A 17586-nucleotide genomic window follows, 5' to 3' on the forward strand; every position below is an offset into this window, starting at 1 on the left:
TTGTGTTTCTCTTGCAGATTGTAAAAGCATTAGAACATTTACACAGTAAGCTCTCTGTCATTCATCGAGGTAAGCATCTATGGAGCTACCTGGCTGTTGTTCCTTTTGTAAAGTTTGTTTCTTTCATTTGAGTTCCATCCCCACCCCTACCCAAATAGATGGCAGCGGAATTGAGGCAGGCTAGAGAACCGAGGGGTTTTCCCTTGGGACTGGATAGAAAATCATATAAGTAGCTTTTCTTTATCTTGTCTGAGGACCGGGCTTTATATTACACCTGAATTGACTATAAAACACCTGTTAACAATCAGAGCTGTGGGATTACCCCATGGAGAATTTTAGAGAATAGGATAAAAATTCATCCAATATTGACTTCGGAGTTTGTTAGAAAAGCAGAACCATGGGTCCCAAGACCAACTTAATCTGCATTTTAATGAGATCACTAGGTAATTCATGTGCAAATTGAAGTGTAGAAAGTTCTGGTATAAAGCACAGCCTTTACAGACAGCAAAAGGCAAGATAAAATGAAAACAAATTGGTAGATTTGTCTCTTTCTCTTCCCCCTCCTTCCCTTTTTCCTTCCTATTGACTTGTTATCTCTGCATCCATCCATCCATATATACATTCTGCCATCTTTCATCAATCCATGTATTCACCTATTTATCTCTGATGATCATTTTTCTAGCATCATACAGCATCATACTTTTACAGCACTATCATACATGCCCCGAGAAGTATCTGAGAAGAAAACATATTCTTATTAAAATTCTACATAGGAATTTTTGAGAGGGCAATAAAAGCAAATATACAACAAACACATAGAAACACAATAGAAATATGAAAGTACCAAATGTGGAAGTACTATAGGTAGAATATAAAACAGGGAAATGGTTCACACTGGTGACCATAGTCAAGGGAATCTTCTTGAAAGTGAGATGCTCAGCTAGGTTTTTGGAAAACTTAGTGGAAAATATTGATAGGTAACATTGTGATTTGGTAATTTTTACATTCCTTGGGTCTGAAAGTAATGTGAAATGCCTCCAACAGTATGCTTATTATTACTGTAATTATTAAAAATAGGAAGAAGGAAGGGGAGGAGGAGGACCAGAGAATGGGATGTTATCCAGATAGGAAGAAGAATGTGGATTACCAGCAAATGTCAAACTTACTTTTAAGGGTTTATTTCAAAACTATGAAATATTTCATTCACATTAGAGGATATATATAAAATTACAAAATCATGAAATGAAATGTGTATATCTACCATGCCATTGAAGGGAAAAATTATAAAGGATAATTTCAAAAGTTTTTAGAATAACATTTTCCTTCTGGTTACATGTCCTCTGTGAAAAGTGTCACAGGGAAAAAAATAACTACAATTTCTAATTCTGTCATCCAGAGATAACAACAGTCCATCTTCTTGGGGGTAGGGGTAGCTGTATTATATCTTTCCAGGCTGAAGGATTCACTTCAGAACTCTTCAGTAATACCCGTTCATCTACGTTACATACCTGTGACCTGCTTTGTGTCCTGGAGTATCTGGGTTTATGATGAGTTACACTATGTGACCTCTGATACACTTCTTGCAGAGGCTTCAATCAAAATTGGTTGCTTTGATTGTATCTGGTGTACGGTGATGTCGCAGTATGCCTTTTCATTTCATGATCTATTATTCCTTCATTAAATGTGCAACCGATCATTATGAACTGGGCTTTTAAAACATTATTGTCATAAGAACGCTTAACATAAGATCTAGCCTCATAACAAATGTTTAAGTGTACATTATAGTACCTTCCATTATAGGGACAATGTTGTACAGATCTCTAGAACTTACTCATCTTGCATAATTCAGGCTATGCCCATGGAATCGGGCATTTGATGCAGTAATAATTTTTGACGTTCTTACTACGTGATGGGGGCAATAAAGATGAAAAAGTAAGTAGAGGAAGCAGTTCTTTCCATTGATGGATTCACAGTCCTACAAGAAGGACAAACCATGAAATAGAAAATCAAGGTGAAAGCAAGAAGAAATGTGAAACTGAGTCAGGGATGGCATTTACTTTTACGCTGGGCGTGGGGAAAGGGAGGTGAAGGAAAAATGGAGATTTCAGGCCCTCTGGTGGTAGAGAAATGAATCTTCAAAACAGGCTGGGATGATGGGTTCATGGTTCTTGTTTTCAGATGTCAAGCCTTCCAACGTGCTGATCAATGCTCTGGGCCAAGTGAAGATGTGTGATTTTGGAATCAGTGGCTACCTTGTAGACTCTGTGGCTAAAACTATTGATGCAGGATGCAAACCATACATGGCTGTAAGTACAGCATCTGGAGGTGGCCTGTGAGAATGCAAACCGTGCCTGGAAATAGGAATGGGATGGCTACAGAGGGAAAATTGAAATGTGCCAAAGATGCAAGATATAGTCTGCATCTCCTTTTTACTTAAATATTTACTGTCTGAAATCTTTGGTCACTTGCTTCATATATATTATTTTTTTAAAAAAATCAAGTAAAAAGGTATAGTATCCGAGCAACTATGTAAACGATACATACACCCCACACAATTTTCCACACCGAGTTGCAGGGGAATGTGACTTCGTTTGTTGAGTATAGAACAGTAAGTAGAATTTAAATTACCCAAATAAGTCAGGTAGGTTAGTCCTGAGAGAAAATTATAGCTGTGAGGGTTCAGTCGTTAGCAGAGACTGGGACCCCCTTTAACTTAAAGGACTTCTACTGTATTCTATTTTGAAATGGACTTGTACTTGGAATTAAAACGCTTCCTGTCCCTGTTTAGCTAAAGGTTGTTTGTTTCTATCTGTTCACACCAGGCAGTAGTGCAGTCACTCTTGTTAATTCTTTTTACTGAGTTCTGCACTGTTGGTGTTTTTAACAAGGAACATTCTAGACTGGAAAAGTAGCTTTATAACATATATCCTGTTCCTTCCGAAGGCAGAATTGAAATTAGTTTTGAATTGTGAGGGGACTTTGATCCATTACCGTCTCCAAGAAAAGACTAATGTAGAATAAGGAAATATTGTGGAGACATGAGTATTTATTGTCTTTAGTGGGTCTTCTTGGCCTGGGAGGCATGTGTTAATAGCTTAAAACAGCTCAGTTGGCAGCTGGTGCCACCAGAGACTTTACTGAGCTAAGAATGCCACTCAGTTGTCCTTTTCTGTCTTCTTTCCAGCCCGAAAGAATAAACCCGGAGCTCAACCAGAAGGGTTACAGTGTGAAGTCGGACATTTGGAGTCTGGGCATCACAATGGTACCGTGTGATAACTGTCGTGGACTGGGAGGTTCTGGGTGTGGAGCTGGAGTGGGGCAGACGTTGAGACCACGGGGCAAACGCCATACATGCTGGTCCTGGGCACCCTTTCCTGCCTGACTTAGCAGGAGATTTGGAGTGACAGTTGTTTGCAAGATGGGGTAGAAGCCATACTGAATTGGGATTGGGTAAACCCAATGTTTCTTTTCATTCCACCTCTAACTAGTTGGATGCCCTTGAGTTAATGATGCGGTCACATGGCCTGTCTTACTGTCCTCATCTGTAAAATGAGAGGGTCTAGCTATAGTTCCTGATGGTTTCCTTAAAGTTAAATTATTCTAATTGAGGCACAAAGAAGCTTAAGCTACTCAAAGAGTGAGAATGACCATGGACCCCAATAGAACTGCGTTACCTAGGGCAGATAACGCATTCTGATAGAAGCCTTGGCTGTTGAGGTCAGGCACAGTGAAAATACATGATAAATAGGATCATTTCATTAGGCACAGCCTTAACGTTCTACGATTAGTGCCTTATTAATAACTTTGCTTGCTCACCAATTTTCTGTGTATCACCAAGGTCTGGAATTATCCACCGTAGTCCTGGCTCTTTCCCAGGCATAGCAGCTGATTAAATCCCGTGAGTTATTTCACATCCCTGCCCAGAAAACATGGGATCTTGTAACAACAGCAGAGTGGCCTTTACTCACATCCAAAAAAAGATCAGCCCTTTGGTCCCAGGTTTTTTGTTTGTTTGTTTGTTTCTTCCATTCCAGCAAGGGGCCTGCAGATGGCAGCACATGTACAGCTCTGTAAAAGGCTTAGGGTGATGAGATTACTTTTCAGACCTAACGTTTCAAAACCTGGTTGCTTTATATCCAGACGTTTAATGCTACTGGCTTGCAATTTTATTAAGTGCCACAGTGGGTGTTAGTGACGGCCTCGTTTCAAGTAGGCTTAGTGATATAATATTTAAAAATCCCCAGCACGAGGAATTGGGGGGAAATTGCGAGAGCACATATATTATGAGTTTATTCCTTCTCCCTCTCCCAGTTTTACTTGAACTCCACCATTGTTTTTCCTGCTGGTTCTGCTGAAAGAGTCCATAAAGTAGCGCTGTTTAAGTTGTTATCACCTTGTTTTCCTCTCCCCCTGTAGATTGAGTTGGCCATCCTTCGGTTTCCCTATGATTCGTGGGGAACTCCTTTCCAGCAGCTCAAACAGGTGGTAGAGGAGCCATCGCCGCAACTCCCGGCAGACAAGTTCTCCGAAGAGTTTGTTGACTTTACCTCACAGTGGTAAGAGAGCCTCATCTCCCAGCTGCCAGTGTTAAGGAAGAAGAGGAGTTCTCGTGCATTTCCTCCATCGGTTTTAATCCATTATGCTTACATTCATCCCCAAAGCACGTATGGAGTGTGCCCTCTGTGCTGGAGCAGCAAAGATGCCTCTATCTAGTCCCTGCCCTCACTGAGCTCAGAATCAAGTAGGGGGAGTGTTGTTAATCAATAATTATAGTACATTATGGCAGGTCTCGTGATGGAGATAGGGCATTTAGGGAACTCAGAGGAAAGGCATGAGGACAGAGTTTCTGGAGGAGCTACCTCCTGAGCTGAGACCATGTGAGGTATTTGCAAAGTGAAAGGCATGTAGGGGAGGGAAGGGTATTCCACGTAGAAAGAACATCATGCATCATGTCACAAAAAGCAGAAACTCCTTTACGAGAGCGTTAAGCAATTGGATGTTGGATTAGAGCATAGAACGAGAGGGTAGGACCCATTGGAGGTCTAGGGGTGGGGAGTCGGTAAGATGCAAAAATTACCTGGAAGTGTTGCAAAGTAGCGGTAGTGTTTTATAAGTTGCCTCCTACAGAGCACTCGCCAACTGTGGATATGCGTGCCTATGTGGTATGATGGACAACGTGAGAGGTCTGAGAAGGGGATCTAAAGACAGTTGGAATGTAAAGATAAAAGGAGCCATACTAATGCTGTAAACTTTGTTTTCATGGAAATTGCCAGTGGAATCAAGGAAAGCAGGAGAGGAGATAGTTTTCTCCAGAAAATCTAGTGATTTCTTTCTGCATAGGGACCATGATGCCTAATATAACTTGATGCGAATGATCATTGCAGGTGATGCCAACAGGGAAGCCCCCAATGGAGTAAAGTTAGTTTATCTGGGCATCCTGCAAAAGCAGATGAGAAACGGGGGAGGATGGGGAATCAGAGATGGTGACAAGCCCAACTGTGACCCTCAGAGAGGAGCAATTCTGGCCTCTTGCTGCTGGAGTTCTGAAGCCTGTTTGAGAGTATGGCTTCCTTGGCCTCCATACTTTGGGGGAGGTGTTCTGAATGTAGCTTTTATTGGAAAACATGATGAGACAAAGCAACTGTCCGTTGCTTGTGAAACTAAGGCCTGTCGGGCTTTTTGTTAGCTCTAGGCCCTGTATCACATACTTTTCCCTAATGATGTATGAGGGTGGCCTACCATTCTTTGTTTTTGTTTGTGACTGAATGGCCAGAGAGGGGCTGGAGCCCTGGGCTCTATATGTAAAGGCTCTGGTATCCCATACAGTATGTTGTTGGGTGAGCATGCTGGATGTGGGGGTGCACTTGCCTGGCTGAGATGGGCTCATGATTTTGCCTTATGTATTCAAGAACTTTTTTCCCCTTATTCTGAAATGTTGTACGTTCACATAGGAAAAGGGATGAGTCCTCTTGAATCGTTCAGACCAATTGTTCTCAAGACGGGTGGTAATGGGAAGGGTCTTATCTAGAGCAGTCTTTTCAAACGATCCTCCCTATAACCTTTCTCCCCGCTGTCCCCTTTTCCCAAGATTCTGGGTACTTAAAACTTTGGTAAGAACAAGGCCTTCAGAGAAAAGTTCTAGAAAGCTCAGCTATCTGTTGTGAATCACCAGTTGAATCCAGTGGTTGCTCAACTCTGTCTGCTCATTTATAAAACTCGAGAGAGCTTTTCAATGTACTATCGCCTGGGCCTTACCCTCAGATTCTGACTTAATTGGTCTGGGGAGGGTACTGAATATCAGTATTTTCAGATGTTCTCGAATCATTCTAATGTATGGCTGTGGTGAGAACCCCTAATTTAGACCTGTGATCTGTGGACCCACTATCAACTGGTTCCTGTCCAGAAAGCCGCTTTTCTTTTACAATTCATGTTTTTAAAAATCATTCAATTACTTTTTCTTTCACTTACTTATTTCTTTCTCTTACTTAGAATTTCCCCTACAGCATCACAGTGTTAAAGCTTTTTTACAGATATTTTAAAAATGAAAACCTTGAAAATAAATGCTTTCTGATTTCAGTGTATGCACACATATGTGACCATTCCAAATACTTGTATTATTGGTATTTATATAGTGACCACCCTGTATCTACCCCCTCCACGCATGACCAGGTCTCTGTTTCCCTCTCTTTTTCTCTTAATTTTAGTCCTAGCTATTAGAGTTTATAAATTTAAAAATTTTTGAGCCATAGACATTTTCCAGCTATTCTGAAGCTGTTAATTCTGTTACTACTGTTAATTCTGTGTCATTTCATTCACATTCAGGTCAGTCAGTCTGGCTTGCTTGTGGGCTTTACTAAATAATAACAATTAATAATAGTAATAATTACAATAATAATACTAGAAATACAACTCAAATCACGTCAAGTTTGAAGTCATCAAAGAATACGTTCTTCAAACTTTCCGTGTTGTAGAGTCTGGTACTGAGGAATATCAATTGTGTGAAATAGTGAGTCATTTTTATTGGTATGCGAATTGCGAAGTTGTAGGGGAGCAGTAGTTCTGAAGTTTTATGAACATCCTTACTTATCCTCTGTTGGATTTTTTTTTTTGAGTGTAGGCTCTCCTATTTCAGATGCCAGGTCAATAGTTTTTTTGCCTATCATAAACCACCAGTATATTTTCTTTGATACCCTCTTAGTATGACCATTATTTTGAAGCAGACTGAGTTGGAAAAGTTGTCAAATGCTTCAAAAAAATGGTGTTGATTTTTTAAGAAAGGTTTTATGAAGGGCATAGATCTTTATGGAAGCAATTTTACTTTTCATATGTATTAGCGCACAGATGCGTACCTCCCCCTAATGGCAATCTAGTTATTTCACTTGTCTTATTGCTGATAGTTTAAGTTTGAGCTGGAACTGGATGGAAAGAATGGAAAAGTGATTTTAACCTAAGAGGCACCTCTTCTGTTTTGTCATAAAGAGAAGGATATAGCCTCTGAGTATTAATTCCCTTTTATAGGTGTTCCTCCATTTTCCTATGTATAAAGCTGTATTTTTGAGAGACATATTCATGAAAGGACCCTTTTCTGAGTGACCCATATGTGTTTTCTGTATTTTTAGGACCTAGTCAGGCTATGATCCTTTAAAACATCTCAAAAAGCCCCAACTCTTTGTCTTACGTGGGGGAAGGGGACTACAGATTTGGAAAGTGATTTCATCTCAAATTTCAAGATAGATACGAGGTGTGATCAAAACTTACAGTGAATGTTTAAATAAAAAAAATTTATTACTGTAGAAGACACATCGCCAGTAATCCCCCTCAAAATACTCCCCCTCACTTCAAACACACTTATCCCATCATTCTTGCCACTGTCTGAAGCCATTCTGGATGTCCTCTTTCGTGAATATCTTTAGTTGCCCTGTTGTGGCTGCCTCAGTGTCCTGAATCGATTCAAAACATTTACGTTTCGTGGTCATTTTGACTTTGGGGAAGAGCCAGAAGTCACTCGGTGCCAGATCCGGTGAATAAGGTGGATGAAACTGCAATTTTTTTTTTTTTTTTGTAATGTTTTTATTTGACAGAAATTGTCATACCAGAAATGATGTGTGACATGGAGCCTTTCCGTTGTGATCATATGATGAATTGCTTCTATTGAGTGCCATCCAACGGAAAGGCAGGCATCTTCAATGTGGGAAGTGGTGTTTCGAACCTTAGTAACAGTGTGTGACAAGTTTCAGCTGGTTCGGTGCAGTCAGTTGGGTGTGAGCTATGGTTGAGAGAAGATGTGTTTTAAAATGTGCTGTAAATCATCCTCCATCATGACAATGCTTTGTGTCACACATCGCTTCTGGTACGGCAATTTCTGTCAAGTGAAAACATTAGTGTGTCCTCATCCACATTATGAACTTGAAGAAAAAAAACGCAGTAATTTCTTACATACCCTTCCTGCGTGAACTTACTTTGGAAGAGGCCCACTGACTGATATTCTTTTCCTCTTTTCCCCACGTGTGGCTTTCTTATCATAGGGGTTTTAAAGGGTTCCTGGGATGAGTAGTACTGACCACAGGGGCCTTGTTTTGGGTTCCATAATCGGAAAATCTGATACTAAAGTAGCACATCTTACTTCTGCGGAAGGCTTCACAAATGAGTTTCTCAAGACGGTGGCTTAAAATTCTCACCACAACCTCTTCCTATAGGTTCTCAGGTTTGGGGACTGAAGGAAGTCACTGAAACCAGCATGCTGAGGAGTGCCAGAATGGCTCGACTTCCTTTTTGCTTTCTCTTCAGATGGATTTAAGAGGCCCAGTGCCCAGCTGACCATCCCTATGGCATGTTGGAGTGTGTTGGAGGTCCACCTAACATCGATATGATCTGACTCAGGGGAGCTAGTATACAACAGAGACAATCAAATATAGTTCCCAACTTGTTGAGGAAAGACAGTAAAAAGAGGCACTGGATATTTATTTAGCTGATGACACATGTATGGCTTCAGAGGCCCAGTGTGTGTTTATTTTGTGGATGCACCACATAGCCCTTCTTGGAAACGATCAGGGGGAATTCAAATAGGCAGAAATCCTCTGGTCAGCACAAACTTCAAGCTAGCAATTCTCAAGACAGCATGAAACTGCGTTTTAGTGTCAGCTACGGTCAGGAGCGTGTGTTGTGGCCTTTGGAAGAGGAATTAGGGCAGTTAGCTAATTGCACGCTTGAAAATGACAAGCCACTTGAAAATTCCAAAGTCGGACTCAATTCCAAAAAGACATTGGTGTAGCTTTGAACTCCACAGTTGTTATTTTATACCGACTTTCAAGTACTTCCTATTAAACATGGAAAATGTGTTTTCTCTTCTGACCTTATCCCGAGTGTTTTGCTATTCTTAGCCCATGTTTTGAAGCGTTCTCAATTTAAAACATGGAGAGAGTGGGTTCTATCAGTTATGTTAATTCAATAAACGGCCTTGGTTTGCTGTGTAAGTATTTTCCATCAACACTCCACAGTAGTGCTTATGGTAAGTTTGGAGCTTCCTAATCGGGAGCCGTAAGTCAAGAAAGAGACGACTGGTCAGCAATCTCTGAGATTTCAGGAATCCTTAACACTTTGTGAGGGACCAGCTTGGGGTACTTTGCCCATATTTTCTTTATACAGATTAAAGAGACATTTCTTAAATTCTTCCAGAAGTAAAAAGATAAGGCATCCTGACGTAAAATTACCTCTCTTTTTTTTTTTTAAAAAAAAAGGAAGTTTTAAGTTCTTCTACCTGAGGAGAAGAGAGATTATTATTTCATTATCTGCTAATTAGAAGGTCAGAATCAGCAGCATCGCAAAGATCTCTGGTTGGTAAAACAGACCATTGTTTTACCTTTTGAGAAATAAGCTTTTCTTCCTAACTATCATTCCAGTGGGTTTTGGTCCCTAGTAGAGTTAGGGTCTGACTCCTGACTCATGTTCTGTCTAAACAGAGACGCCTGAAACCAACCACTTCAATATTGAGTGTGGATTGAATACTGCATTTGTGCTTTTCATTATTGATTTTAGCAAGTTAAATTGTTCCGATTAGAGAGAAGGCATTCTGGTTTTCTATTTGCTTTGAACAATAGCTGGAAATTCAGGGTTTTTGTACATTAGCCTGTTTGGTTTTTTTTTTTTTTTTTTTTTACTAGGGTCTAAGTACAAGTCAGCCACTCTCCCGGAGTCACGTTTCTTCTGCTGTGTTTCTTTCTCGGGGTAGTAGCTCTTGAACTTAAAAGGAAGACATTTTGCTGCCTGGGGTGGGGGTAGAGAGGGCTGGTAGTGGTGAAAATGTGCCCAAATGACAGACCAGGCAGCTGGAGATGCTTCTAAGTGAATTTCATTTCAGAGAAGGGGCTAGAAGGTAGGAGGAATACCCAGGTACACTCAGCCCAGGGTTTCTCAAGCTCGGCACGAATGACATTTTAGACTGGATCATTCCTTGTTGTGAGGACTGTCCTGTGCTTTATAGGATGTTGAGCAACATCCCTGGTCTCTACCTACAGATGCTAGTCCCACCCCCCCACCCCCACCCCAACCACCAATTGTGTCAAGGCAAAAATGCTTCCAGACATTGCCAAATATCCGTGACAGGCAAAATCACCTGCACTTGAGAATCACCAGTAGAGCCCTGTAGAGTCTCAGGAGATGGTGACACAGAGTCATAAGTGGGAGTGACAAGGTCTCATTCATTTCACTCAGGCACACCTCTCCATATCAATCCAGCTTTGACAGTTGATAATTCCTCTTTATAATTCGCTCTTACTTTTATCCTCAGTTGAGATGAAGCTTTCTCTCATAGGTTGTCTGGTCACTGAGGTTACTAGGTCCTAAATCTGCCCTCAGTTCCAGATTGAAACTTCTCTCCTCACATCTACCTGTACCCTGTCTCAGGTTCCCTGGCTTCTACCCACAGAATTGCCTGGAATAAACTGGTAGGCTGCTTTAAGTTGTTTTGGTTCAAAAGCTGCCTTTTTTATTTGTTTTTCCATTTTGTTTTGTTTTAAACCACAGTTTCTCCAGGTGTCTCTGCTATTTCACTTCCTTCCTTATGGTTCTACACCTTACCCCCACCCCTCTCATAATTGTTAGGCCATGTGGGTAGAACAGAGCTCCTGTCACACAGTAGGTCTCATTTATTCAAAATGAGCCGTTACCACAAATCCAAGCCACCTAATGATCCATCCCGTTTTGCTTCCTTCAGCGCCAGGCAAAACTCCTTTCCATTCACGTATGATTTTGTGACCCAGTGCACAGGGGAGTCTGCAGGTGGCCTTGCAAACCACAGTTTTTGAAATAATCCTTTTCTCCATTCTGTAACCTGGGATCCCAACTCCAAATAAACCTCCTCTTTTGTTTTTTCCATTTTAAGGCCAGAGGTGGATACGGAGGTGGGTTGAGAGGTTGGTCTCTTCATACTGCAGTTTTATTACCGTTTCCAACATCAAATGTTGTTAAAATGTCTGTGTATATAGACAGCTGAATGAGTGGGAGCCACCTGACAGGAGTGCACGACCGCAAAGTTTTCCTAACAAGAGTAATTGCTAAGTCGCTGGCTGAGCAAGCTTTCTCTTTCAGAGAAAGCAAAGAGGTCGCAAACAAGTAGTGTCCCCTTAGCCATTGTGTGGGTGAATTGCTTCTATCTCAGGCAGGTTTGGTTAGAAATATACAAAAGCAAATTGTACGTTTAGGGGAGCCAGAAGCAAGGAGAACCACATATTGAAGATAGTGAAGAGATAACAAATGTATAATGAGAAACACCTGCCGATTTCTTTGCCAGTGGGTGTGGAATAAAATTGTTTTGAAGGAAAGTAGGTATGTATTTTGAAATACAATGGCTGTAGACCAGAAAAGCTAGTTTATATGTCATTGGTAAGGTATCAAAAGGAAAGTAAACACACACACACACACACACACTCACACACACACTCACACACTCCTATTGTTCTTCTTAAGGTACACCCAGGGTGATTTAAAATAAGTGTAACAGAAGAGGAAAGTCAAGATAGGAGGTCTTTGTTTTCAGTACGTTTTTAAAGGTGGTTATGTTTAGTTATCTACAAGTTCTGAAATCCTAGTCTAGTAAAAATAGATGATTTCTAGATTTTAATGGGACTAATTTTTTTTTCTTTAAGCTTGAAGAAGAATTCCAAAGAACGGCCAACATATCCAGAGCTTATGGTAAGTATTGTTAGCAGTATAAACATGTCCAAACTAACAGCTAGCAAAGATAAAGTGACTAAGACCTAAATTATAATCAAACAACCATATTGCCAGAGCTGACTCATTGAGACATTGGTAACTGGAATTGAACTCAAGATAAAAAGAGCTGAGTCCTTTGTTCATCCTAAATACTTCTTTAGTATAACCTGGTATAACCTGGGGCATGTCACCCATTTTAGCAATTTATTCCATGCTGATAAACATCATATAGACCAAATTATGTATATAAAATTTATATGTACAAATTTTAAAGTTACAGAGAACCACAAATTACTAATATAAAATGAAGAAAAGCATGATTTAACAGATTTCAATAGAGAAACTTAATTGCTATATGACTGATCAATTTAGGATTAATTGGATGAACTTCTTTTTGGTGGACATTTAGAGAGCAAAGAATTACTTTGTTTTTTCTTTCTGGTTTTTACTTTCATGGAAAAAAGTGACCAATGCCTTAGTAATTTGAATTATGTGACTTCAGCATACACAGTTGGTCATTTGCATGACCTATACCAAAAAAAAAAAAAAAAAGTGAAAATAAGACTTGAGTTGTTTTAAAATAGTTTCTCTTAAATTGTGGCGCCTACAATTCTAAGCTACTTACAAATGATTCTTTAATATATATGACAGGGTTCTAAATTTGGCCCTCCTTATCTAAGTATATGTTGAATGTGGGAGAAACACTTTTATTTTTGAAATATTATAAAATTCAGACTGTTTACTGATTGGTTACAATATCAAAGTTTTAATTTTGGCAAGGGAAGGAAGAGTTCTGTTCATGCACAGTTTCAGAAGAGATAAAACATTAACACCATTTCTTACTGGAGCCAGTTACTCAGCCTGCATTCAATGCTTGCTCCTTTTTCATCCCCCCCACAAACAGTACTCAGCTTCAAGACCAGGTCAGGGCAGCTAATAGAAGTACAGGTTCCTGATATCTCACCAAATGTTGTGGTAAGGTGGCTCCAAGTGGGAAAAAGGATAGCTGTTGGCCTGTTTTTTTTTTGTTGTTTTTTTTTTGCTATTGAGGTATATGAGTTCTTAATATGTATTTTTGATATTAACCCCTTATCAGACATACAGTTTGCAAATATTTTCTCCCATTCTGTAGGTTGCCATTTCATTTTGTTGATTGTTTCTTTTGCTGTGCAGAAGCATTTTAAGTTTGATGTAATCCCACATGTTGATTTTTTGCCAGCAAGTGCATGAAAAGGTTCTATCGCTAATCATCAATGAAATACAAATCAAAACCACCGTGAGATACCACCTCACACCTGTTAGAATGGCTGTTATCAAAAAGACAAGATAACAGGTGCTGATGAGGATGTGGAGAAAAGGGAACCCTCGTGCACTATTGGTGGGGATATAAATTGGTATAGCCAGTGTAAAAAACAGTATGAAAGTCCCTTTAAAAAATTAAAATTAGAACTATCTTATGATCTAGCAATTCTACTTCTGGGTACATATCTGAAGGAAATGAAATCACTATCTCAAAGAGATATCTGCACCCCCATGTTCACCGCGTCATTATTTACATTAGCCATGACATAGAAACAATCTAAGTGTCTGTTGATGGATAAATAGATAATGAAATTATGATATACACACACACAATGGAATATTATTCAACCATAAAAAGAAGAAAATCTTGCCATTTGCAACAATATGGATGGAGCTTTCATTATGCTAAATGAAATAAGCAAGACAGAGAAAAACAAATACTGTATGATCCCACTTATATGTGGAATGTAGAAAAATTGGACTCATGAAAACAGAGAATAGATTGGTGGTTGCCAGGGGTGAGTGGTGGGGGTCAAAGGGTGCAAACTTCTAGTTACAAGATGCAGAAATCCTGGGAATGTAAGGTACAACATGGTGACTATAATTAACAATACTGTATTGTAAACTTGAAAGTTGCTAGAATAGTAAAAAATATTATGCGAGGTGATGGATGTGGTAATCATTTTACATATATAATTATCAAATCATCACATTGTACACCTTAAACTTACACAATGTTGTATGTCAATTAAGTCTCGATAAAGCTGGAAAAAAAAAAGAAAAAGCATAGTTTGGAGATGTCAAGCCAGGAAGAGTTATAGAAAGCCGATCCAACAGTAGGTGATAGACACAGCCAATCACATGGATTTTCCGTTCTGTTGGTTAAGCTTTGATTTAAGTCTGAACCATTCTCCAATTGGGTGATCATAAAGGAACTCTGGAAAGAGTTTGAGAAGAGACTGGCAGTTCGTTAGGCCTCCATTGTTCCCTTTGAAAAGGCAGCCCCTGGGACTCAGCATTCTGCCAGCTTTATTCAGCTAAGACCCACGGTTGAGGGAGAAGAGATGAGTAATGCTTGAGAAAATCTTTTTATTTTTATTTTTTAAAGGTTTTATTCGGGAAGGGGAACAGGACTTTTTTTATTGGGGAACAGTGTGTTTTTTCCAGGACCCATCAGCTCCAAGTCGTTGTTGTCCTTTCAATCTTGTTTGCAGGGGGCACAGCCCACCATCCCTTGCGGGAGTTGAACCAGCAACCTTGTGGTTGAGACCACGCGCTCCAACCAACTGAGCCACCTATTGGCCCTCGACAAAATCTTAGTGTACCACATGTTTGGGTTGAATGTTTCCTCCCCGATTAGGTTTTTAATAACCAGCCAGGAGCCTTTTCAGTCCTGGATTCCCTGTTTTTTGGTATCCTTCAGCAACCCCCAGAGCATTTTAAAGTTAACTTCACCTAAAGTACAATAGATGTAAGAGTGATTCCTGAGAGACCCTGTGGAGCCTGTACTCCTATTTTAAAGTTGCTTTGTCTGTCACTTTTTCCAGATAAAAGAAGAACATTTTCTGTATATTTCTGACTATTTAAAAAGCAGAACTTTTTTTTTTCCTTCCAAGTGACCTCTTATCAGAGGTTTCAATGGAACACACTTGAGGAAAAATACTTAGTTCGAGTTTCACATGCATTGGCCGCTGATGTTGAATTTTACCTTTCCAGTATATCCTAACACTGGTCTTTTGTGGCCTACACATTAATGTTGTAAGGTCGTGTGGGCACCCCCCTTCTTTTTATTGCATTCGTCTTTGTGGTACTGGAAATGGACTTGCCTTTTAAAGCCGTAACTGCTCCCTGCTTTTCTGTGGAATTGAGGTTTTTAAGTGGAAAATCTGAGTCCCAACTCTTAGACTTTAGCATTGGGAAAACACATGCTGAGAGGTTCTTGTTTAGGTTGTAGGAGTGGGAGAAGAGGTAGAAAAGAAAACAAAAATCCTTTTTTCAGGTGAAGGACAGTATAATTAAGGGCCCAATCCAGACATGTACCTCTTATGGAAATCTCAAGTGTTTGTCTTTCTAACTTGGGTGTACTTGCTCTCATATCATCTCATTCGCTTGTTCTCTCAAACTCCCATCGGGTCACATGATTCCAGAGGATTGGCCCTTCTAGATCAGAGACCAGCCATCTTTTTCTACAAGGGGTTAGACAGTAAATAATGTAGGCTTCGTGGGTTGTCATAACTATGCAATTCTGTTATTTTAGTCTGAGAGCAGCTATATTCGATGTGTAAACGAATGGGTGTGGCTGTATTCCAATAAAACTTTATTTCAAAGTCAGGCAGTGGACCACATTTGGCCCCTGAACCATTGATTGTTGACCTCTGTCTTAGATGATAATCAGCATAAAGGATAACCAGGCAATGCAAGTGATTTCCCAGTGAGGTGATTATGTTCTGCAGATATCCTGGGAAATTCTAGATTGAATCACAGTGTTAAGCAAGGCTGACTGAAGGCATAGGAAACCTCTGTCTTGAGGGTTGGGGTATTGTGCGTGGGCTGTGGAGACCATTGGCAATCAGCGCTTGCCCCAGTGCTCCTGGCAGTACATTCATGGATCATGCTTTCTCCAGGTACAACCAAGGGCAACATCTTCCCTTCCTGTCCCTGGATCCTTTTTTGAAAAACGCAGCCTGGGGATGAGTTCATGGTGCCATTTGCTCATCTCCTGGTTGCTGTCCTTGGCTATTCTTAGTTTACCATGTAGAGAAGGGACTGAGTTTCCTTCCAACCTTTTACATCCTCAAAGCCCACACAAGAAAGAGAGTCACACTTTCCATTTTGACATTCCTGCCTGCTTTCCTCTCCCTCTACCCTTTGGCTCTCACAGCATTTTCCCAGCCTGAGAATAAACTGAAGGATGTGTCAGGATTTTTTTTTAAACTTCCGGTCAAGGTATTGAATTCATTCACAGACTCAGGCAAGGTCTACTGAGCTAATAGCCACCAGCAGCACCAGAGGCAAGGTGGGGCTGGCAGGCATGAGAAGCAGTCACTGAGATGATCAGAGGTTTGATGTGTCCGTTTTGATAGTAAAAGGCTTTTAAGTACATTAAAAGATTGCCAGATGTCCAGAAAATGTGGTAAAGCTAATAAGCATGATGGTAAAGCACTTGGTAAGTGTGCTGTAAGTAGTTAGGAATCAAAAGTAATGCTGCGCTTATTTATCCCAGGAGCTCAGGATGAAGGACCCAGCCTCAGTTGATAGAGTGGGTGTCAGGCGCTGAGCCAACACCCAACTTTTTTTTAACTTCAGGTGGGCAAAAGCACAAAACCTCTTTTCCCTTTTCTGAGTACTGATACTTCCGTGACCACCTACCTTCTTTGGGGTTTTATTTCTTTGTTCCTTTCCCATTTGCATTGTTTCCTACAACTTCCATGGGTGGGCATTCAGTTCCCACACAGAGCTTACTCATCCAGCCCTCTGCTGTCAGGTTTAAAACAAATATAATTAGAAAACCTACTGCTAGGCAATGTGAAGGTTGTAAACTAAAACCCCCAAAGTCAGGGGAAACAGAGTGAGTCATCTACTTACTTGTCTGCATGGAAAAAAAAAGAAGAAAAAGCTCACATTTAGCTGCTCCACAAGTCATTGAAAATAATAATACCCCCAGACCATCAGGGAGGTCGCCATGCTGTGTGGTGGGGAGTGGGTACCTGACACTAGGTCCTACCTGAAAGAATCATCCCTTTTCGTTTGGTTGGTTGGTTCTGTTTCTGCCATGAGAACTGCTGATCTCCTTCTAATTAGAGTTGTAAGGTTCCAGTGTGACAGCCTGGCACTTACCAAATTGAGCCATCTGGGGAGGGCGTTTCTGGTAGAGCAGATGCCTTCATTCCTTCAGAATTGTTTTGAAATGTATGGCCTCTCGTATCTTACCACATCTGTTCCCTGCCCCAGCAAAGTACCAGACTTTGCTAATGTTTTTGCAAAGTTTATTTAATCTAACTTGCGTGATTAGAGGCCCTTTCTTTTTTTGCTTTTCAATCTTTAACCTTCAAGTTGAATTTTCTCCGCGCCTAC

The 17586-nt window shown here is 40.4% G+C and overlaps 1 protein-coding gene across 5 annotated transcripts in view; it reads left to right on the forward strand.

Moving 5' to 3' along the window:
* Positions 1-17586, forward strand: part of MAP2K6 (mitogen-activated protein kinase kinase 6) — a 99652-nt gene that overhangs the window by 80658 nt on the left and 1408 nt on the right. For all 5 annotated transcript variants that reach the window (XM_033091464.1, XM_033091466.1, XM_033091467.1 and 2 more), the window contains exons 7-11: positions 18-69; positions 2179-2306; positions 3185-3262; positions 4417-4556; positions 12144-12189. In XM_033091464.1, the coding sequence (XP_032947355.1) occupies positions 18-69; positions 2179-2306; positions 3185-3262; positions 4417-4556; positions 12144-12189 (444 nt within the window). The remainder of the gene's footprint in view (positions 1-17; positions 70-2178; positions 2307-3184; positions 3263-4416; positions 4557-12143; positions 12190-17586) is intronic.

This window comes from Rhinolophus ferrumequinum, chromosome 21 (genome assembly GCF_004115265.2).
Source record: "Rhinolophus ferrumequinum isolate MPI-CBG mRhiFer1 chromosome 21, mRhiFer1_v1.p, whole genome shotgun sequence".
Lineage (NCBI taxonomy): Eukaryota > Metazoa > Chordata > Mammalia > Chiroptera > Rhinolophidae > Rhinolophus > Rhinolophus ferrumequinum.